General features: G+C 36.9%; 1 protein-coding gene across 3 annotated transcripts in view; it reads right to left on the bottom strand.

The window, feature by feature from the left end:
• The window catches only part of SLC44A1 (solute carrier family 44 member 1), a 215,010-nt gene that overhangs the window by 102,308 nt on the left and 96,451 nt on the right, over positions 1-16,251 (bottom strand). For all 3 annotated transcript variants that reach the window (XM_030859133.3, XM_030859132.3, XM_030859131.3), the window contains exons 4-5: positions 15,478-15,614; positions 2,615-2,708 (exon numbers count right to left, since the gene is read on the bottom strand). In XM_030859133.3, the coding sequence (XP_030714993.1) occupies positions 2,615-2,708; positions 15,478-15,614 (231 nt within the window). The remainder of the gene's footprint in view (positions 1-2,614; positions 2,709-15,477; positions 15,615-16,251) is intronic.

The following is a 16,251-nucleotide window of genomic DNA, read 5'->3' on the forward strand; positions in this document are numbered from 1 at the left end:
CAAAATAAATGTTTGATGAATAAACTGAACTTATGAAATCTGTTTCTAGTATTGCAACTTTTTCTAGCTATACCCAAACCTTTAAGCACTGTAAGTATAAGGGCTGGCTAGACTCCCTGTTGCTACTATGTTTAGCATGTCACCAGTAGAGTTCTGAATTTGGATACAATATGGCCCTTTCTAGGCATTTGCTTTTAAAATTCAAAAGCTCTTAGGAATAGTAACCATTTGGAAATTATGTGGCACTAATGTTTTATTGCAAATTAGTTTACAACTGCTTTTCTTTAAAACAGGCACCTTCAGCTGCAGAAGGTTCCTGGGTACCCAGGAAGGTTGGAAGGCTCTAGAATAGTTCCTAAGCCAAATGCCAACCACAATAATGAATATTTAACACATATTATCTTACTTAATCCTTATGACAATTCCATGGGAGAGGTATTGATAGTCCCATTTTACATATGAGAAAACTTGGTTTACTGAGGGCTTAACAGACTTGCTTAAGCTGACAAATAGAAAGTGGTCGAACAGATTTCAGCCCCAGGCCTATCCGGACTCAAAGTTCAGTTCTTTCTGTCCCACTGCTGTGCTCCCAGGGAGACAGCAAAGGAGACATAAAAGATGCTGAGGGCCATTTGCCTGCATCACAGGTTTGCCTAGTGCTGGTCTTCTGGTACATATAGAAAAGTCAATCAAAGCATAGTCCCTACTCTTTTTAAGGACAGAGTTTCTTAAGGACAGAGACTAGGTCTTACTCATCTTTGGAGATTTGGTATCTAACACTGTGTGTGAAACAGGGTAGTGCCCTAAGTTTTTTATTAAAACAAATTTATTCTTGTTTTTTGATCCTTTCACTTTGCCAAATACCAGATGATATTTACAAGATCTTGATTTGCCTTTCTTCTATCAACTGTTGCTTCTCTTTTACCTTCCAACAACGTGAGTTCAGACAAAAGTGATAGACGGTGAACGACTAAGTAAGATGTGAGGATCTTTAAATACAATATAAATACAGTACATAGCCGGTTTTCACACGGTTTAGGTTCATCATTGCATCTTGGATTACTAAAACATTAGTGGATAACCTTGTTAGAAGCCAAGCCTGTCCATCTCTAAAACCCAAGCCCCTAATACTACGTTTTGTCTCCTAGTGAATGCCCTTAGGATGCTGTATGTGAGACGTCCATGAATGTGCAGCCAAGACTGGATCACCCAGGATAACCAGGAACAGGCAGTCCTCAACATGGTAGAGTCAGAGGTCAGAGGTGCCGGAGGATTTGAAGTATGAACTGCCCACCCATATTATACTAGAGCAGAGCAACCTCATTCTCATACCACGGCTTTCTGGTTATCCTTTTATAATATACTTATGCCTTAAAATAGTGACTCTATACTCAAAGTATGCATTTAAAATAGGTTTTAGCAGTTGAATAGAGAACAGAGCTTTTCTTGTTTCTACATTGATAATTTTCTCTATTCAAAGAACCTCCTTTCTTTACTGTCTCAGCCTCCCTAATATTCTCAATTTTCATGAATGGAGTTTCCCTACCTACTGGTCTAAGCCCATAATTTGTAGGTCCCTCCTACTTAGTATCTTTTAAAACAGTCCCATTATTTTTATGTCTGTAGGCTTTAAATTTTAATTTCAATAGCAACTTGACAGTACTAAAAGAGCTGGAAATCAATTAAACTGATATATCCTTTGTCGTCTTTTCAACAGAAAATTTCAAATTCAAGTTAATAAAGTGCAAGTAACACCCATAAGCAAGTTGAAGGAAAGGAGACATAAGATAAGAATTTTAACTAATAGCTTGCTATAACATGCTGAGACACAGTAAAAAGTGGTTTTGATTCAATATTCCTGGGAAATACTCATGTCATACATGGTTAGTGATATATGCTAAGGTTCTCAAGATCAGACATGCTCCAAAAACTATATACCTAATTCTGAGGATATATTCCACAATGCTTGAGAATTTATTTCCTTTTTTAAAAAAATCAATTTATAATTTTAAAATTTGCTTTACTTAAAACTACTGTGAGATCCTTCCAAACAAAGAACATTTCTTGTTTCATCTTTGCATCCATTACACGCAGTAGGTACTTAACAATAAATGTTTGTTGATTAAGACAAACAGCTTACTATAGAGAATGTACCTAAAGGATAGAGCTTGAAATAAACTGTGGAGAATAATCATTGGCATATTTTTTAAACTTACAAAGAAAATTTTAAAATAATACCAGTAAATATGGCCAACTTCAAAGAATCTTCGGAGAGTGTGAGACTTGGCTTCCAATTTTGTTGTGGGTTTTATAATGATTCAGCAGCTTTGTATACTTAAAAACTATGGCATTAAAAAAAAAAAAAGTGAGCCCCCAAAAGAAATTTAAAATAGCTGAGAATGAGAAAAGTAATTTGCCTGTGTGTGTGTGTGTTTTAAAATGATGTGAAATTCACAATGTCATTTCTATTACTACTTTTAAAATTTTGTTGTAAAAGCACTGAAACTGGGCAACAGGTATCATCAAGTGACTCTTTTCTCAGAAAAACATATACAGTTTAAAATCTACCTACAAAAACAGAAGTCACAAGTTAACAAAATACAATAAAATTTACCTCGCTGGAACAGGCAGTTTGGGGCAAAGAACAGAAGCTTTTGATGATGTAGTATATTCAGAAGGCTTTAGGTCGTAGCTGCATAGGGCTGAGCCTGTTGAAAGAAAAGCTATATGTTAGCTAGCAGAACAGAGTCCAAATAAATTCTTCTATTAATTCACTTTATTTTATTGGTTAATATTAACTCAACATATACAACTTTCAAACATTATAGAATTAATAATAGTCTGATTTGGTCTATAGTATCAATTCTCAATCATTTGAAACAGATTTTTCTCTGGTAACATATATAAATTTTAATTAATAATATTAAGGGTAATAACAATAAGTACTAGAGCTAATTTTATTGAGTGCCATATATCAGGCCCTATACAAGATGACATACAAATACACATTTTTTTTTTTTTTAATAAAGAGTCAACTTTTCATTGTAACTGACCAAACTGTGTTTAGGAATGTCTTCAAACAACAGAACCAAAGAAACAGGATAAAAATATCCTCTTGAAGAAACCAAGAGTTTTTGCCAGCCCCAGTGCTTCTGAGGGTTAGACTGAAAGCAGCCCATTCCTGAGGCTGGTTCTCTTCCCCACGCCAAGAGCAGGGCTGGGATAGATAGAGGACCTGGCCTTTCCTCCTATTATGCAGTGGGGTGAGCCTCTCCTCTCAACATATATAAAAATTATATTATTTACTATAACTCCATTAGGTAGGCCTTTTTAAGCCCACTTGACGGAGGAGAAAATAGAGGCTAAGAGACAAGGTAAATAACTTGTCCAGGGTGACACAGCTGCTAAGCCAGTAATGCTGGGGTTAAACCCTAGATCTCTTTGACTACGAAACCCATCTTCAGCTACATATGCCATCTCTCCTTCTGATGCTCTCCATTACTAAATATTTAAAATTATTGCATATAGCACATATGCATTCAGATAATATATTACTTTTTCCTTATTTAAAAGGCAGGAAACAGTAACTGTAAATAAACTGAATTAATTGATAAAATCAATAAATTGATCAAAGGACTCCCTGTTTTCAGATAGTTTAAAACAGCTTAAATTCAGTCCTAGGTTGGTTATTCTCTGACTATATGGCTAATATATATCTAAATAATACATAAAATTCAAATGGATACAGTACACCCTATCTTTGATAAGTCTTATTTAACTGACCTGCTAATTTTATAACACAGCAACTAGAATACTGTAAGATTCATCGTACAACAGATACTGTTAAATAAGGAGATCTAGGCTTTAGTTCTAATTTTGCTGAGACCTACTACATTATATCATGTAAACTGTTTGTATTTCATTAACTGAAGTGCTTACAAGGTTACTAATTTGGTCAAATACTTCATTATTAAATACAAACAGAATAGCTTTGCATTTATATCATAGCAATAATGAGATTTTGCACTGTATCACCATGGAAAATGTTTAAATTATAATGTGAAGGCAGTCTTTAACATTGGATTCATTATGGAAACATCATGTGAGGATGTGAGAAGGAACTAGAAGGGAATATAGAAAAAAAGATTTGTTGGGACAACAAAATTGGGAGATTTGTTTCATTTATATCTGGTCCTTTCAATCAAAAGCACTTTTAGAAAGCCACAAACCTGCATTTAATTCAGTAATGCTGCCCATAAACCAGCAGCCAACTTGCTAAGTGTTTGAATACGTGGGCCTTAATAGCACATTTACATAAATACACGTAGCATCTATTTTATATAAAAATAATTCAAGTAACTTGACAGTGTAAAATATTTTTAAAGAGATACTTGAAAGTTACATGGCACTGTTCTTCAAGTTTCTTCAGCTCTTAAGATAGACTCAATAGAAAACTAAGTTTCTAAAATTGTTTTCAATCATTCTCTTCATTTTAATGACTTTCTTTCTTTTTTTTAAGTTAAACATGAATATTAAGCATCTAACTCTTCTAAAATTAGGCTTTTGTGTTTAAAGATAATGGAACTAGATACTATTTATAGCAATTTTAGAGAAAATATGACAGCAATGGCAAGCAAACATCTTAGATTAATTCTAAAATAACTGGGAGTCCTATTATAGAATTGCTCATGAAAAAATAGCAACTGTGCCAATAACTGCAGAGCACCCAACGTGATCATCAACTTCCTAATCTGAATTGTCAACTTACTTCTTTCAGAGTCCAAGGTGGAATCGATTTGCACAATATAAGAGGCCCTAACTAAAGCATATTGTGTCAGTGCTGTCAAACACACTGCTCCATCTGAATTCAGTGAACATAATCTCCATCCCCACCCTTTTTTCATTTAAAAAAGGAGGTCAGCAGGTGCAACAGAGTTCAATTTTATAAAGACTTTCCCAGGATAATGCTCAATGAAAGGATAATAGCCTTATCTCTGATGGTATTCTGGGACAGAGGCCAGTACTAAATAGATCCTGTACTAAATAGATTAAAGAAAAAAGATCTTAACAATGTGTTAGTAGTAACAATCAGAAGAAACCTTATATTGCTTCCTGCTCAAAGGGTTCATGGACAGAGAAGCCTCAATGAAGAACATTAAAACAACCCAGAAATGACCAATGTTTTACAATTGTTTTTCTTTTCATGTTTATTAGCTAATGCATTTTTAGTGAACTCTTTTAAGGTAGTATTTATTTTATTATTTTTTAATAGTAGAAGTATAAACATATGATGTTTGGTTATAAACAGCAAGACAACATTTTTCTTCTAATGCAAAAAGCAGGGAAAAACCATGCTAGAGTAATGAAAAGTCTAAAACAAAAACCAAAAGCTTATCTAAACCACACCAGAGGCAATCCATGCAATTCAGCCAGTGTTATTCAAAGGCCATCAGAATGAGTGATCTTAGGAACCTAACTTGGGTATATAAACATCTATCTTGGTAAACAGTTGCTATAGTCCCCAGAATGTTTAACTACTACAATATATCAAATGCCTTTTAATAGTCAATTATTTATTCTTTAGCTCACTATCATGTATAACAACACCCCTAAGAGGTATGTTTCCATCGCCATGCTCCAAACATTACAGATGAAAAAAATGAGTCATATTTCCAAGGCCTTTTAAGCAATCACTGGCAAACTACTAAGAAACAGAGTTCTTCACTCCTAGGCTACAATGCTTCTTCTGTGTCTTTTCTAACAATCATAATCAGACACGTATTCAATAAGCTCCTGGGCAAAAAGCATATGGTCCACAGATACTGCAAAGATAACATGTTTGAAAACATTTTTTTCCATCACCCACTCTCTAAAATCTGCTGTCTCCTCCCGTGTTAATTCTACCCTGGTTAATGGCTCCAGCACCCATAAAATCCCCAAGATGAAGTGTGGAAGTCATCCTATATCTTCTTAATCTACATCTTCCATCTACGTCTTCCCACACTATTCAAAACATTCAAGATACCAAGTCCCAACAATCAGATCTTTCTGTGTTTATTTCAGACCATCATGATCTCTTATTGGGTCAGTTAAACTATTCTCTCAGAGGGTTTCTTAACTCCATCCTGTGTACAACCTTCAGAATGATTTCTGTAAACTGGGCATTAGTTGTATTACATCCCTGCCCTCAGGAAAATTCCAAACCCCTTGGCTTCAAGGCCCTCCTAAGGCAGGCCTCTTCCTAAAACTCCAGCTTCATTTAAGCATAATAAACTACTTATAATTCTTGCTGTTTCACAAACTTCCAGGCTTTTCCACATGCTGTTCTCTCTGCTTGGGCTGTCCTTTCCTAACTAGCATCTTAATGAGTGTTCCAAGTTTGAGCAGAATTTCTACAAACTACTCAAGCTTTACCTCCTCTGTCAAGTCTTCTCTGATGCACCCAAACAAAGCTATTTACTTCTTAGCTCTATTATAAAACTTAGCATATTATTTTATAATTTTTTAGTTTACATATCATCTCTATCTTTAGTATGTGAGCTCTTTGAGAACTGGGACCTTATGCCTTCAAAATATGTGGAACTCCTATCTCCTGGCATACAGACAGCACTCAAAAGCCATCTGGTAAATAAAACAGACAGAAATAACTACTTTTAGTCTCTTATAGTTTGGTGTTACATGTTATATATAATGATATATGCTTTTCAACATTGACTACAAAGTACACTATCTGAAACAGGATTTCTAAACCATGGTATTAATGCAATTCTTGGGCAATTCTTGGTTGTATGGGGCTGTCATGTGCATTTGCAGGATGTTTTAGCAGCATCCCTGGTCTCTATCCACTAGATGCCAGCAGCCTCCCTGTAACCTCTCACCCAGCTGTGACAACCAAAAATGTCTCCTGACACTACTAAAGGTCCTTGTGGGGTGGGGGGGTGGGGGTGGGCAGCAGTGGCAGGTGCAAAATCACCCTTAGTTAAGATCTACTGGTCTAAAACATCAAATTATTTGAAACAAAGAATTGGCAAGTTGGAGGCTAATTCTTGTTTAAAAATTTTGTTTGATTTACTATCTCAGTAATACTTGTAGGCTATACAAAGAGAAAAAAACAGTCCTTAAAAAACGTGCTTTAGGACATCACTGGTGGCGCAGTGGTTAAGAATCCACCTGCCAATGCAGGGGACACGGGTTCAAGCCCTGGTCCGGGAAGATCCCACATGCCGCAGAGCAACTAAGCCTGTGTGCCACAACTACTGAGCCCACGTGTCACAACTACTGAAGCCCGTGCGCTTAGAGTCCGTGCTCCACAACGGGAGAAGCCACTGCAATGAGAAGCCCATGCACCGCAACAAAGAGCAGCCCCCACTTGCCTCAACTAGAGAAAGCCTGCACGCAGCAACAAAGACCCAATACAGCCAACAATCAATCAATCAATCAATAAAATTAAAAATAAAGAAAGAAAAAAGAAAATCTTTTGAGGCAGAACAGTTTTCATTAGGAAAAACAAATTACATTGCTATGAGAAGTTTAATTAATTTAACCCCTTTCTCTCTAATTAGGAAAGCATTATATATTTACATGCCAGAAGAAAGCAAGACAATTTTCCAATTTCAGTTTCTAGTAACCAGTGAAAAGGATGGACATATTTACAATTCCCAAGAAGCACCATTAACCAGCTGTAGATATGACATCACCTGTCAATCACTATTGGCACATAGTAGGCACACAAGAAATATTTGCTGAGTGAATTAACTTTGGCCATCTATGTACAAGACTTCTACTAGGTATTGTGGAGGACAAAGAGAAGTTTGACTGCCTACTCTAATGCAAGCTCCTTAAAGATGGAGAGGACTGTACCTTGTTTTTGTCTCTCTGGCACATAATTAGTTATTTGTTGAATAAAGGAATTAGTTAAAATTGCATTACTAAATTTAAGGATTTTTTCCTCCCCTTTTTAACAATCAAGTTTCCCTTGCTGGTCTCTGACTTGGAGGCAATTAAATCAGTTGCTACGGTTGTATGTTTCATTCATTTATAAATTGTATCAAGACCAATCTTTTAATTCACTGTGGCCAAAAAGAATACATACTCTCTGTGGTTTAAGTTATAGTGTTACTGCCAGGTAAAAAAAGAGGGTAATAATCTGGTCGTCCATTCATACTAACTCTACACTTACCAACCAGATAATGATAATCAAAAGGCTTGTTAGTATTCATAAATCTTATACGAACGGATCACATAATCTTTCATGATTTTCAGCAGTGATCACTGAGAAAGCACCAAGCTGCACGGCTCTACTCAAAATGTGAACATGGTCCAATTGGCAGGTCATAAAGCTCTCAGAATTTATACAAAATACAGTACACTGAAGAAGCACTCTTAAATAGGAGTGCTATAAATGGGACACAAACAAAAGGAAAATAAGAATTCTGTCATCTTACTACTGTGTTAGGGAAAACAAAATAAATATTGATACAATAGTTTGATAAGAGTAATACAAAAGAAAATAAGGAATTCCATGTAAAATATTAGCACCAACTGAGAACTTGCAGCCAGCCCCCAACCTACAGGTTATTCTCATTTCTAAACTTTGGTTTAGAATTTAGACTGCATGTGGAAAGAATCAAATGACATGTAAAGCATCTGCCACAGTGCATGACACAAAGTAGGTACCAATAAATGGTATGTTGAAACAAAACGCAGGGCTTAAGTCTGATTTACCTATTCAGACTCAGATGCCCATGCTCAACAATGGGGACAGTGGAATAAAGTGAAGGGTGGACTACAGGCCAGAGGTGGTGGTAGGGCCAGAATCAGGGAAGGGGGAGAGGAAGGGGAAGAACATCTGAGCAGGCATTATGTTCTCTTCCCTTCACCACCTGTCATGGTCTGGCTGGGCTGAGATGAAAGTTTCATGTAAAGCTGAAGTTAGTTTCAGAGGGAGGGTGATTCTTTTCCCCCCTACAATGTATACATTATTGAGTTTTCAAAAATAATGATAATAAAGGAGGAAAGAAACTTCTTCATCAGAAACCGGAGGGAAGAAACATTGCTGGGTTCATGCTCTGCTGAAAATAAGAACTCAGATGGGAGCTCTCACCAGATGGTTTTAGTTTCCTCTGTAGGGCATAAGGTTAGGAAAGAGGAAGAACAAGAGAGCTTAAGAGAATAAAAGGCATGAATAATCCTTGGAGAGTATGTATAAGAGAGATAAATGAATGAATAAGATGAATTATTTAGAGATGAATAAAAAGAACTGATTTCACAGCAATTCTAGTTAGACTGAAGCTAAACAATTTGCCTGTTGGTGGCAACTCACATGGATACAGAATTGAGCAAAGGATAGTATGTTAAGAGAATGAGAAATTATTAAGTGACAATAGAGATGAAGAGGGAAATTCAGTCTATTATGCTTTCAAAAAACATGAATAATTGCTATGTGAGGTCCTATATTAGGGCTTCGATATTCAGAGATGAATAGAGCATGATCCTGCCCCCAGGAAACTCATGCACCACTGCAGCAAGGTGATAAACAAAGAACCAAAGAAGTTTAATACTGAGTCCTTATGGTATTTGGCAACTCTAATTTTTTAAAGGCAATTGTTACATTGTTTTATTCTCTAGCATCATATATTTATGATTTGTGTCTATATAAACTATGAACCAAAATAATAAAATGCACATTTATACACCCACCACTCAATTCATGTACTAAAACTTATACTTTTATATTCATCTGAAATCTTCTGCCTGTCTTTTAAAGCTCCTTGTAATATGGCAGCATCTTCACATAACTAATCTAATTTCCAGCTATTTCTTCCAAGCTTTCTATTCTAGTCAGACATATTTGACAGAAGCATTACACGAACTTAAGTGTCCAAGAAAACATCTCCTCTTTCTTGTCCAAAAGAAACAAAGAATTGAGGAAATATTATTTGCCTAATAAATGCATTTCTTATATTACTACAGGAACTAAGAGCTTTTCCTTATAAAGATTTTAAATAGTTTGTAAAGGTAATAAAAGTTCACATGAATGGATGGTTAAGTGCTAAAAAGTACCTTCAAACGTTGTCATGGAAACTTAAAACTCTGAAAAGGATTTATATTATCTTTTCATTCTGGCAAGAAAAATGTTATTTTACCTTGCATTTTAAAATAAGGTTTAAAATTATCATTAAAAAAGTTACTACCCCAGGGACTTCCCTGGTGGCGCAGTGGTTGAGAATCTGCCTGCCAATGCAGGGGACACAGGTTCGAGCCCTGGTCGGTGAAGTTCCCACATGTCACGGAGCACTAAGCCCATGCGCCACAACTACTGAGCATACGCTCTAGAGCCTGCAAGCCGTAACTACTGAGCCCGCATACCACAACTACTGAAGTCTGTGTGCTCTAGGGCCTGCATGCTGCAACTACTGAAGCCTGCACACCTAGAACCCGTGCTCCGCAACAAGAGAAGCCACCGCAATGTGAAGCTCTCGCACCACCACAACGAAGAGTAGCTCCTGCTCACCGCAACTAGAGAAAGCCCACGCACAGCAGCGAAGACCCAATGCAGCCAAAAATAAATTAATTAATTAAAGAAAAAAAAAGTTACTACCCTAAACAGGATCCTTCTCTTTCATGAACTTTTAAATTGTGGTACAATACACATAATAAAAAATTTACTATCTTAACCATTTCTAAGTGTACAGTTCAGTTGCACTAAGTACATTCACACTGTTGTGCAACCATCACCATCGTCCATCTCCAGAACTTTTCATTTTGCAAAATTGAAACTCTTTATATATAAAACAGTAACTTCCCATTCGTCTCTCCCCATGGCCCCTGGAAATTACCATTCCACTTTCCGTCTCTGTGAATTTGACTACTCTAAGTATCTCATATAAGGGGAATCATACATTTGTCCTTCTGTGTCTGGCTTATTTCATTTAACATAATATCTTCAAAGTCCATCCATATTGTAGCATGGGTCAGGATTTCCTTCTTTTTTAAAAAAAATTGTGGTAAAAACACATAACATAAAATGTACCATCTTAAGCATTTTTTAAAGTGTATGGCAGTCTTACCTATATGTATATTGTTGTGCAACAGATCTCCAGAAATTTTTTACCTTGCAACACTGAAACTCTATACCCATTGAACACCATCTTCCCATTTCCCCTTCCCACCCAGCCCCTGGCAACCACATTTCTACCTTTAAAGAATCTGACTACTTTAGATACCTCATTTAAGTGTAACCATGCAGTGTTTGTCTTTTTGTGACTGGCTTACTTCACCTAGCATAATATCCTCAAGGTTCATCCTGTTATAGTACATGACAAGATTTCCTTTTTTTTTTTTTTTTTTTTTTTTGCAGTATGCGGGCCTCTCACTGTTGTGGCCTCTCCCGTTGTGGAGCATAGGCTCCGGACATGCAGGCTCAGCGGCCATGGCTTACGGGCCCAGCCGCTCCGTGGCATGTGGGATCTTCCCAGACCGGGACATGAACCCGTGTCCCCTGCATCAGCTGGTGGACTCTCAACCACTGCGCCACCAGGGAAGCCCGAGATTTCCTTATTTTTTAAGGCTGACTAATATTCCATTGTGTGTATTGATATATACCACATTTTCTTTATCCATTCATCCGTCAATGGACATTTAGGTTGCTTCTACCTCTTGGCAGAATAATGCTGCAATGAACATGAGTGTGCAAATATCTCTTTGAAATCCTATTGTCAATTCTTCTAAAAGTGGGATTTCTGGGTCATATAGCAATCTATTTTTTTCTAAGACTTGATTTTTTTTTTTTGATTAGTTTTAGGTTCACAGCAAAACTGAGAAAAAGGTACAAGATTTCCCATATAGGGCTTCCCTGGTGGCGCAGTGGTTGAGAATCTGCCTGCCAATGCAGGGGACACGGGTTCCAGCCCTGGTCTGGGAGGATCCCACATGCCGTGGAGGAACTAAGCCCGTGAGGCACAACTACTGAGCCTGCGCGTCTGGAGCCTGTGCTCCGCAACGGGAGAGGCCGTGACAGTGAGAGGCCCGCGCACCGCGATGAAGAGGGGCCCCCGCTCGCCGCAACTGGAGAAAGCCCTCGCACAGAAACAAAGACCCAACACAGCCAAAAATAAATAAAATAAATTAAAAAAAAAAAAAAGATTTCCCATATACCTCATACCCCCCACATATGCACAGCCTCCACCATTATCAACATTCTCACCCTGGAGTGGTATGTTTGCTACAACTGATAAAACTACAATGACCAATGATAATCACCCAAAGTCCACAGTTTACATTAGAGGTCATTCTTGGTGCTGTACATTCTATGGGTAGACTCTCAACCACTGCGCCACCAGGGAAGCCCTGCCCATTTTTTAATTAGGTTGTAAGTTTCTATTTGCTGTTGAGTTGCGGAGTTTTTTATATGTTCTGGATATTAACCCCTTACCAGATACAAAGATTTGCAAACATTTTCTCTCATTCCATGGGTTGCCTTTTACTCTGTTGATTGTGTTTGACTGACAGAAGTTCTAAATTTTGATGAGTTCAATTTATCTACATTTTCTTTTGTTGCCTGTGCTTTTGGTTCACATCCAAGAAATTATTGCCACATCCAATATAAGGAAGCTTTCCCTTATGTTCTCGTTTAGGAGCTTTGCAGTTTTCTCATGCATTAGGGTTCTTTCATGGACGTTTAACAATTCTCTTACAGATTTGGAAAGTTCCCACTTAAACCTAAATTATCTTTTAAAGATATACCTCTCTGAAATTAATGACTGAGAGCTATACATGTGAGGTCAAAGAACTGTGTATTTTCTAACAGAAATATAGCTGCAACAACAAATGGACACAGATAATAATAAAAATTATCTGCTCCTTCCAAATCAATTTGTACCTCCAGTTTTAAGTCACCAATCCAAGAAACAATATAGATTATTTTGAGAAATTCAGAAATTTCAATTTAGGGTTGCTGTTAAAATTAAAGTGTTTAGGCCCCTACACCAAAGGCTCTCTCTCTATTACAATTTTATAGTTTTCTATTTGCTTTTTTAAATTATTATCTTCTCCATCCTCCATCGCCATGCCTTTTGATGCTGCCACTATTATTACCTTTGAAAATGCCTAATCTAACTTATTTTGCAAACAGCTGCCTCAAAAGACTAAGGGTGCCTTTATCACTAGGCACCAATCTAAGACGTCTGTTTTCTGAAATAATGTTTATTCATTAATACTCCTGAACACCCACTTTGTGCAAGATACTATGGGTAATACAAAGCTGCAAAACTCACCAGAAGGGGCTTCTTATCAGGGCCTATTAAGGCCATACTCGGTATCATATTCACCCAGGATAGGGGCCTGGAAACAAAGCATAAAAGCAGGGCAGCATGGAGCATTTCTCCCCAGTGGATCATCAGAGCAGGCAATACAGCCAACAAGGAACTAGCTCTTTTCTGGCCCTCCAGATGATATGTCAGGTTCAAGGGACCAAGACACATCTGGTACATCCAAGAGAACTTGTTAGACGTTAGTTCAATACTAGATCATGGTTTTGAATGCCAGGGTAAGACATAGAGACTTTTATTTTATTTTCTTACCACTGATTTCTGAATAAGAGATTAACATGATGGAAGCTCTAGGAATATTAATATGGCAGCAGTATGTAAGGGCACTAGAAGTTAGAGACTGGAGACAGGAAGAGTATTACATTTCATTGGTAGAATAATAATAATAATAATAATAATAATGATGATGATGATGATGATGATATAACAGCAGTAGCCAACACTTTTTTTTTTAACAACTTATATTAGCCAAACATTATTCTAATGATTTTTTCATGTATTAACTCCTCATAACAACTCTATGAGGTACTTTAGGTAAAAATATTATCCCTATTTCATAGATGGGGAAATTGAGGCATGGAGAGATTAAGTAACTTGCTCAGGGTCTCACAGATATTAAGTAGCAGGACCAACATTTGAACCCAGATAATCTAGTTCCAGAGTCTCTACTATTAATCACTCCATGATACCACTTCTCAGAGTACACTACATATACTCACATTGTCTAATATTTTAGGAAAACGCTTAAGGAATAACTCATCCATCCCTGAAACCTGATAATGACAGAGCTGATAGTTCTGGTATTAGACTCAGCAAATCAACACATGTGAGGATATCATGTGGGACTAGAAAATGAGAACTTAAAGAATAGTTGGTACCTCTTTATTCAATGCCCACCAAGTGCCCAATATTCTTCATGCATCATCTCATTTAATCCTCACACCAACCTAAGAGAGGAGCATTATTTTAAATCTACCTTTTTTCAGTTGAGGAAATCTAGGCTCAGAGAGGCTATACCTTCTGTCCCTCATTATACAGCCCATCAGTGACAGAAGCAGAAGTAGAATCCAGATCCCAATCAATCCCGTGTTCTTCCTACTCTCTTATGTGGAGGGCATGCAGCAACGGGACAGGAATACTGCCAGTCTGGAAGGCTGCAGTCCTTCTGCCCTCAGAAGGCTAGCGCCCCCATCTGAAACACTCTGGAGCCATGCCGGTATGTGTATAGTTATGTCCCCAGGGTGCTTCTCCACCCAGCCAGAAGTTACACCAGGTGGATGCCTGAGTCAGCCTTTGTTCCAAGGCTAGAACTAGCCTGTGAGTTTGGGCAGGACTGAGGCGGCTCTGAGGATTCTTATACACAAAATACAAACGTGAAACCCCATGGAAAAATACAGGCTTGAAGGACTATCACTATGCAGCCCTCCACGAAGAGAGGTAAAAAAGAAAAAATTCTCTGAAGGGAAATGCTCTGAGTCATATGGAGCTGAGGATAGCACCTGGAGATTAGCAACCCAAGAGAAGAGAGCTAGAGTTCAGGAAATTGTCTATGCTTGTTTTCTCAGGGAATTCCCATATGTTTAACCTCAGTTTCTCAAAACTTATTTCTTCGAAAAATGGTTAAGACATAATGTGTAATTAAAAAAGCAAAACACAAAATTTGAAAAATGCTGGAATTTTCCTTTTTACTTCTTTTTTTTTTTCTGAACTTTTCAAATTTCCTATCATAGACATATGTTACATCCAGGGGTAAAAATAAAATAAACTAATTGAAATACTTTTAACCTATACTTAGGAAGAGGGGGAAAACCCCCACAAATTTCCCGTAGAGTAGTCTAATAATTCCCAAATACTCAAACAGGCAACATCAAAATCACCTGAAACATTTGTAAAAAATACAAATTTCCAGAGCCCAAAGACCTACACAGTCAGAATTTCCCTGGGTGGGGCCTAGGAATCTAGAGTTTCAACAAGCTCCCTAGGTGACTATAATAATATATATCAAGGAAGTCCAAAAGCACCTTCACTTCTCTTTTTCTTTCTGAGGTTCTTTGATGATTTATTTAATGCTAGGACAAATTTATATTGAAAGGCAAACACAATATTTAACAGTGACTGGACTGTAGACTTGGATGGCCTACTGTCTCACCATTTATCTCTGCAAACTTCTGAACATCACTTAGGGTTTTCAGTTCTTGTCTTGGACATGCTGCTACACACAGTGCTACAGACTTGATCTTCCGGTTTATCAAGTCCAGATTGCATGGATCCAAAAAGAACACGTACCTAAAGCATGAAGAAAAATATTGAGATATTATTTCACAAAATACAGTCTGGTTCACTGCATATTTGAATAAACCTAAGAGCAAAGAACATCTCATTTCCCCTTCACAAATTTAATCATAGATGAACAAACATTTCACAAATCTAATCAAACACGAATTTTTTTAAAATAATTGCTTATAAACATACTGTTAACAGTGGGGATGGAGGAAATACGGGACTCATATTTTTCATGATCTATTTTTCTAATATTTAAAATTTTGCAATGTGTATTTTATAATCAAAATTGTCTATTTTAGTATTTTTAAAATAACTAACTTTAGTTTTATTTTTTTTGACAAAGTTGTATCCCCCAAATTACTGAAATACTGTTATATAACATGAATTATAATTTAAACATAAACTTTAATGAATATATAATCATATATAAAGTGTATCATTATAAAAATGAACATATATTGATATATACAAGGTATAGCCAAGAAGGCTGAGTAGGAAGACCCTGAGATTATCTCCTCCTATGGGCACACCAAAATTACAACAGCAACTATTGATGAGAATGATCTGAAGACTAGCAGAAAAGATTTCCCACAACTAAAGATATAAAGAGGGAATCACAGTCAGATGAACAGTGGGGTGG

The sequence above is a fragment of the Globicephala melas genome, chromosome 6 (assembly GCF_963455315.2).
Source record: "Globicephala melas chromosome 6, mGloMel1.2, whole genome shotgun sequence".
Taxonomy (NCBI): domain Eukaryota; kingdom Metazoa; phylum Chordata; class Mammalia; order Artiodactyla; family Delphinidae; genus Globicephala; species Globicephala melas.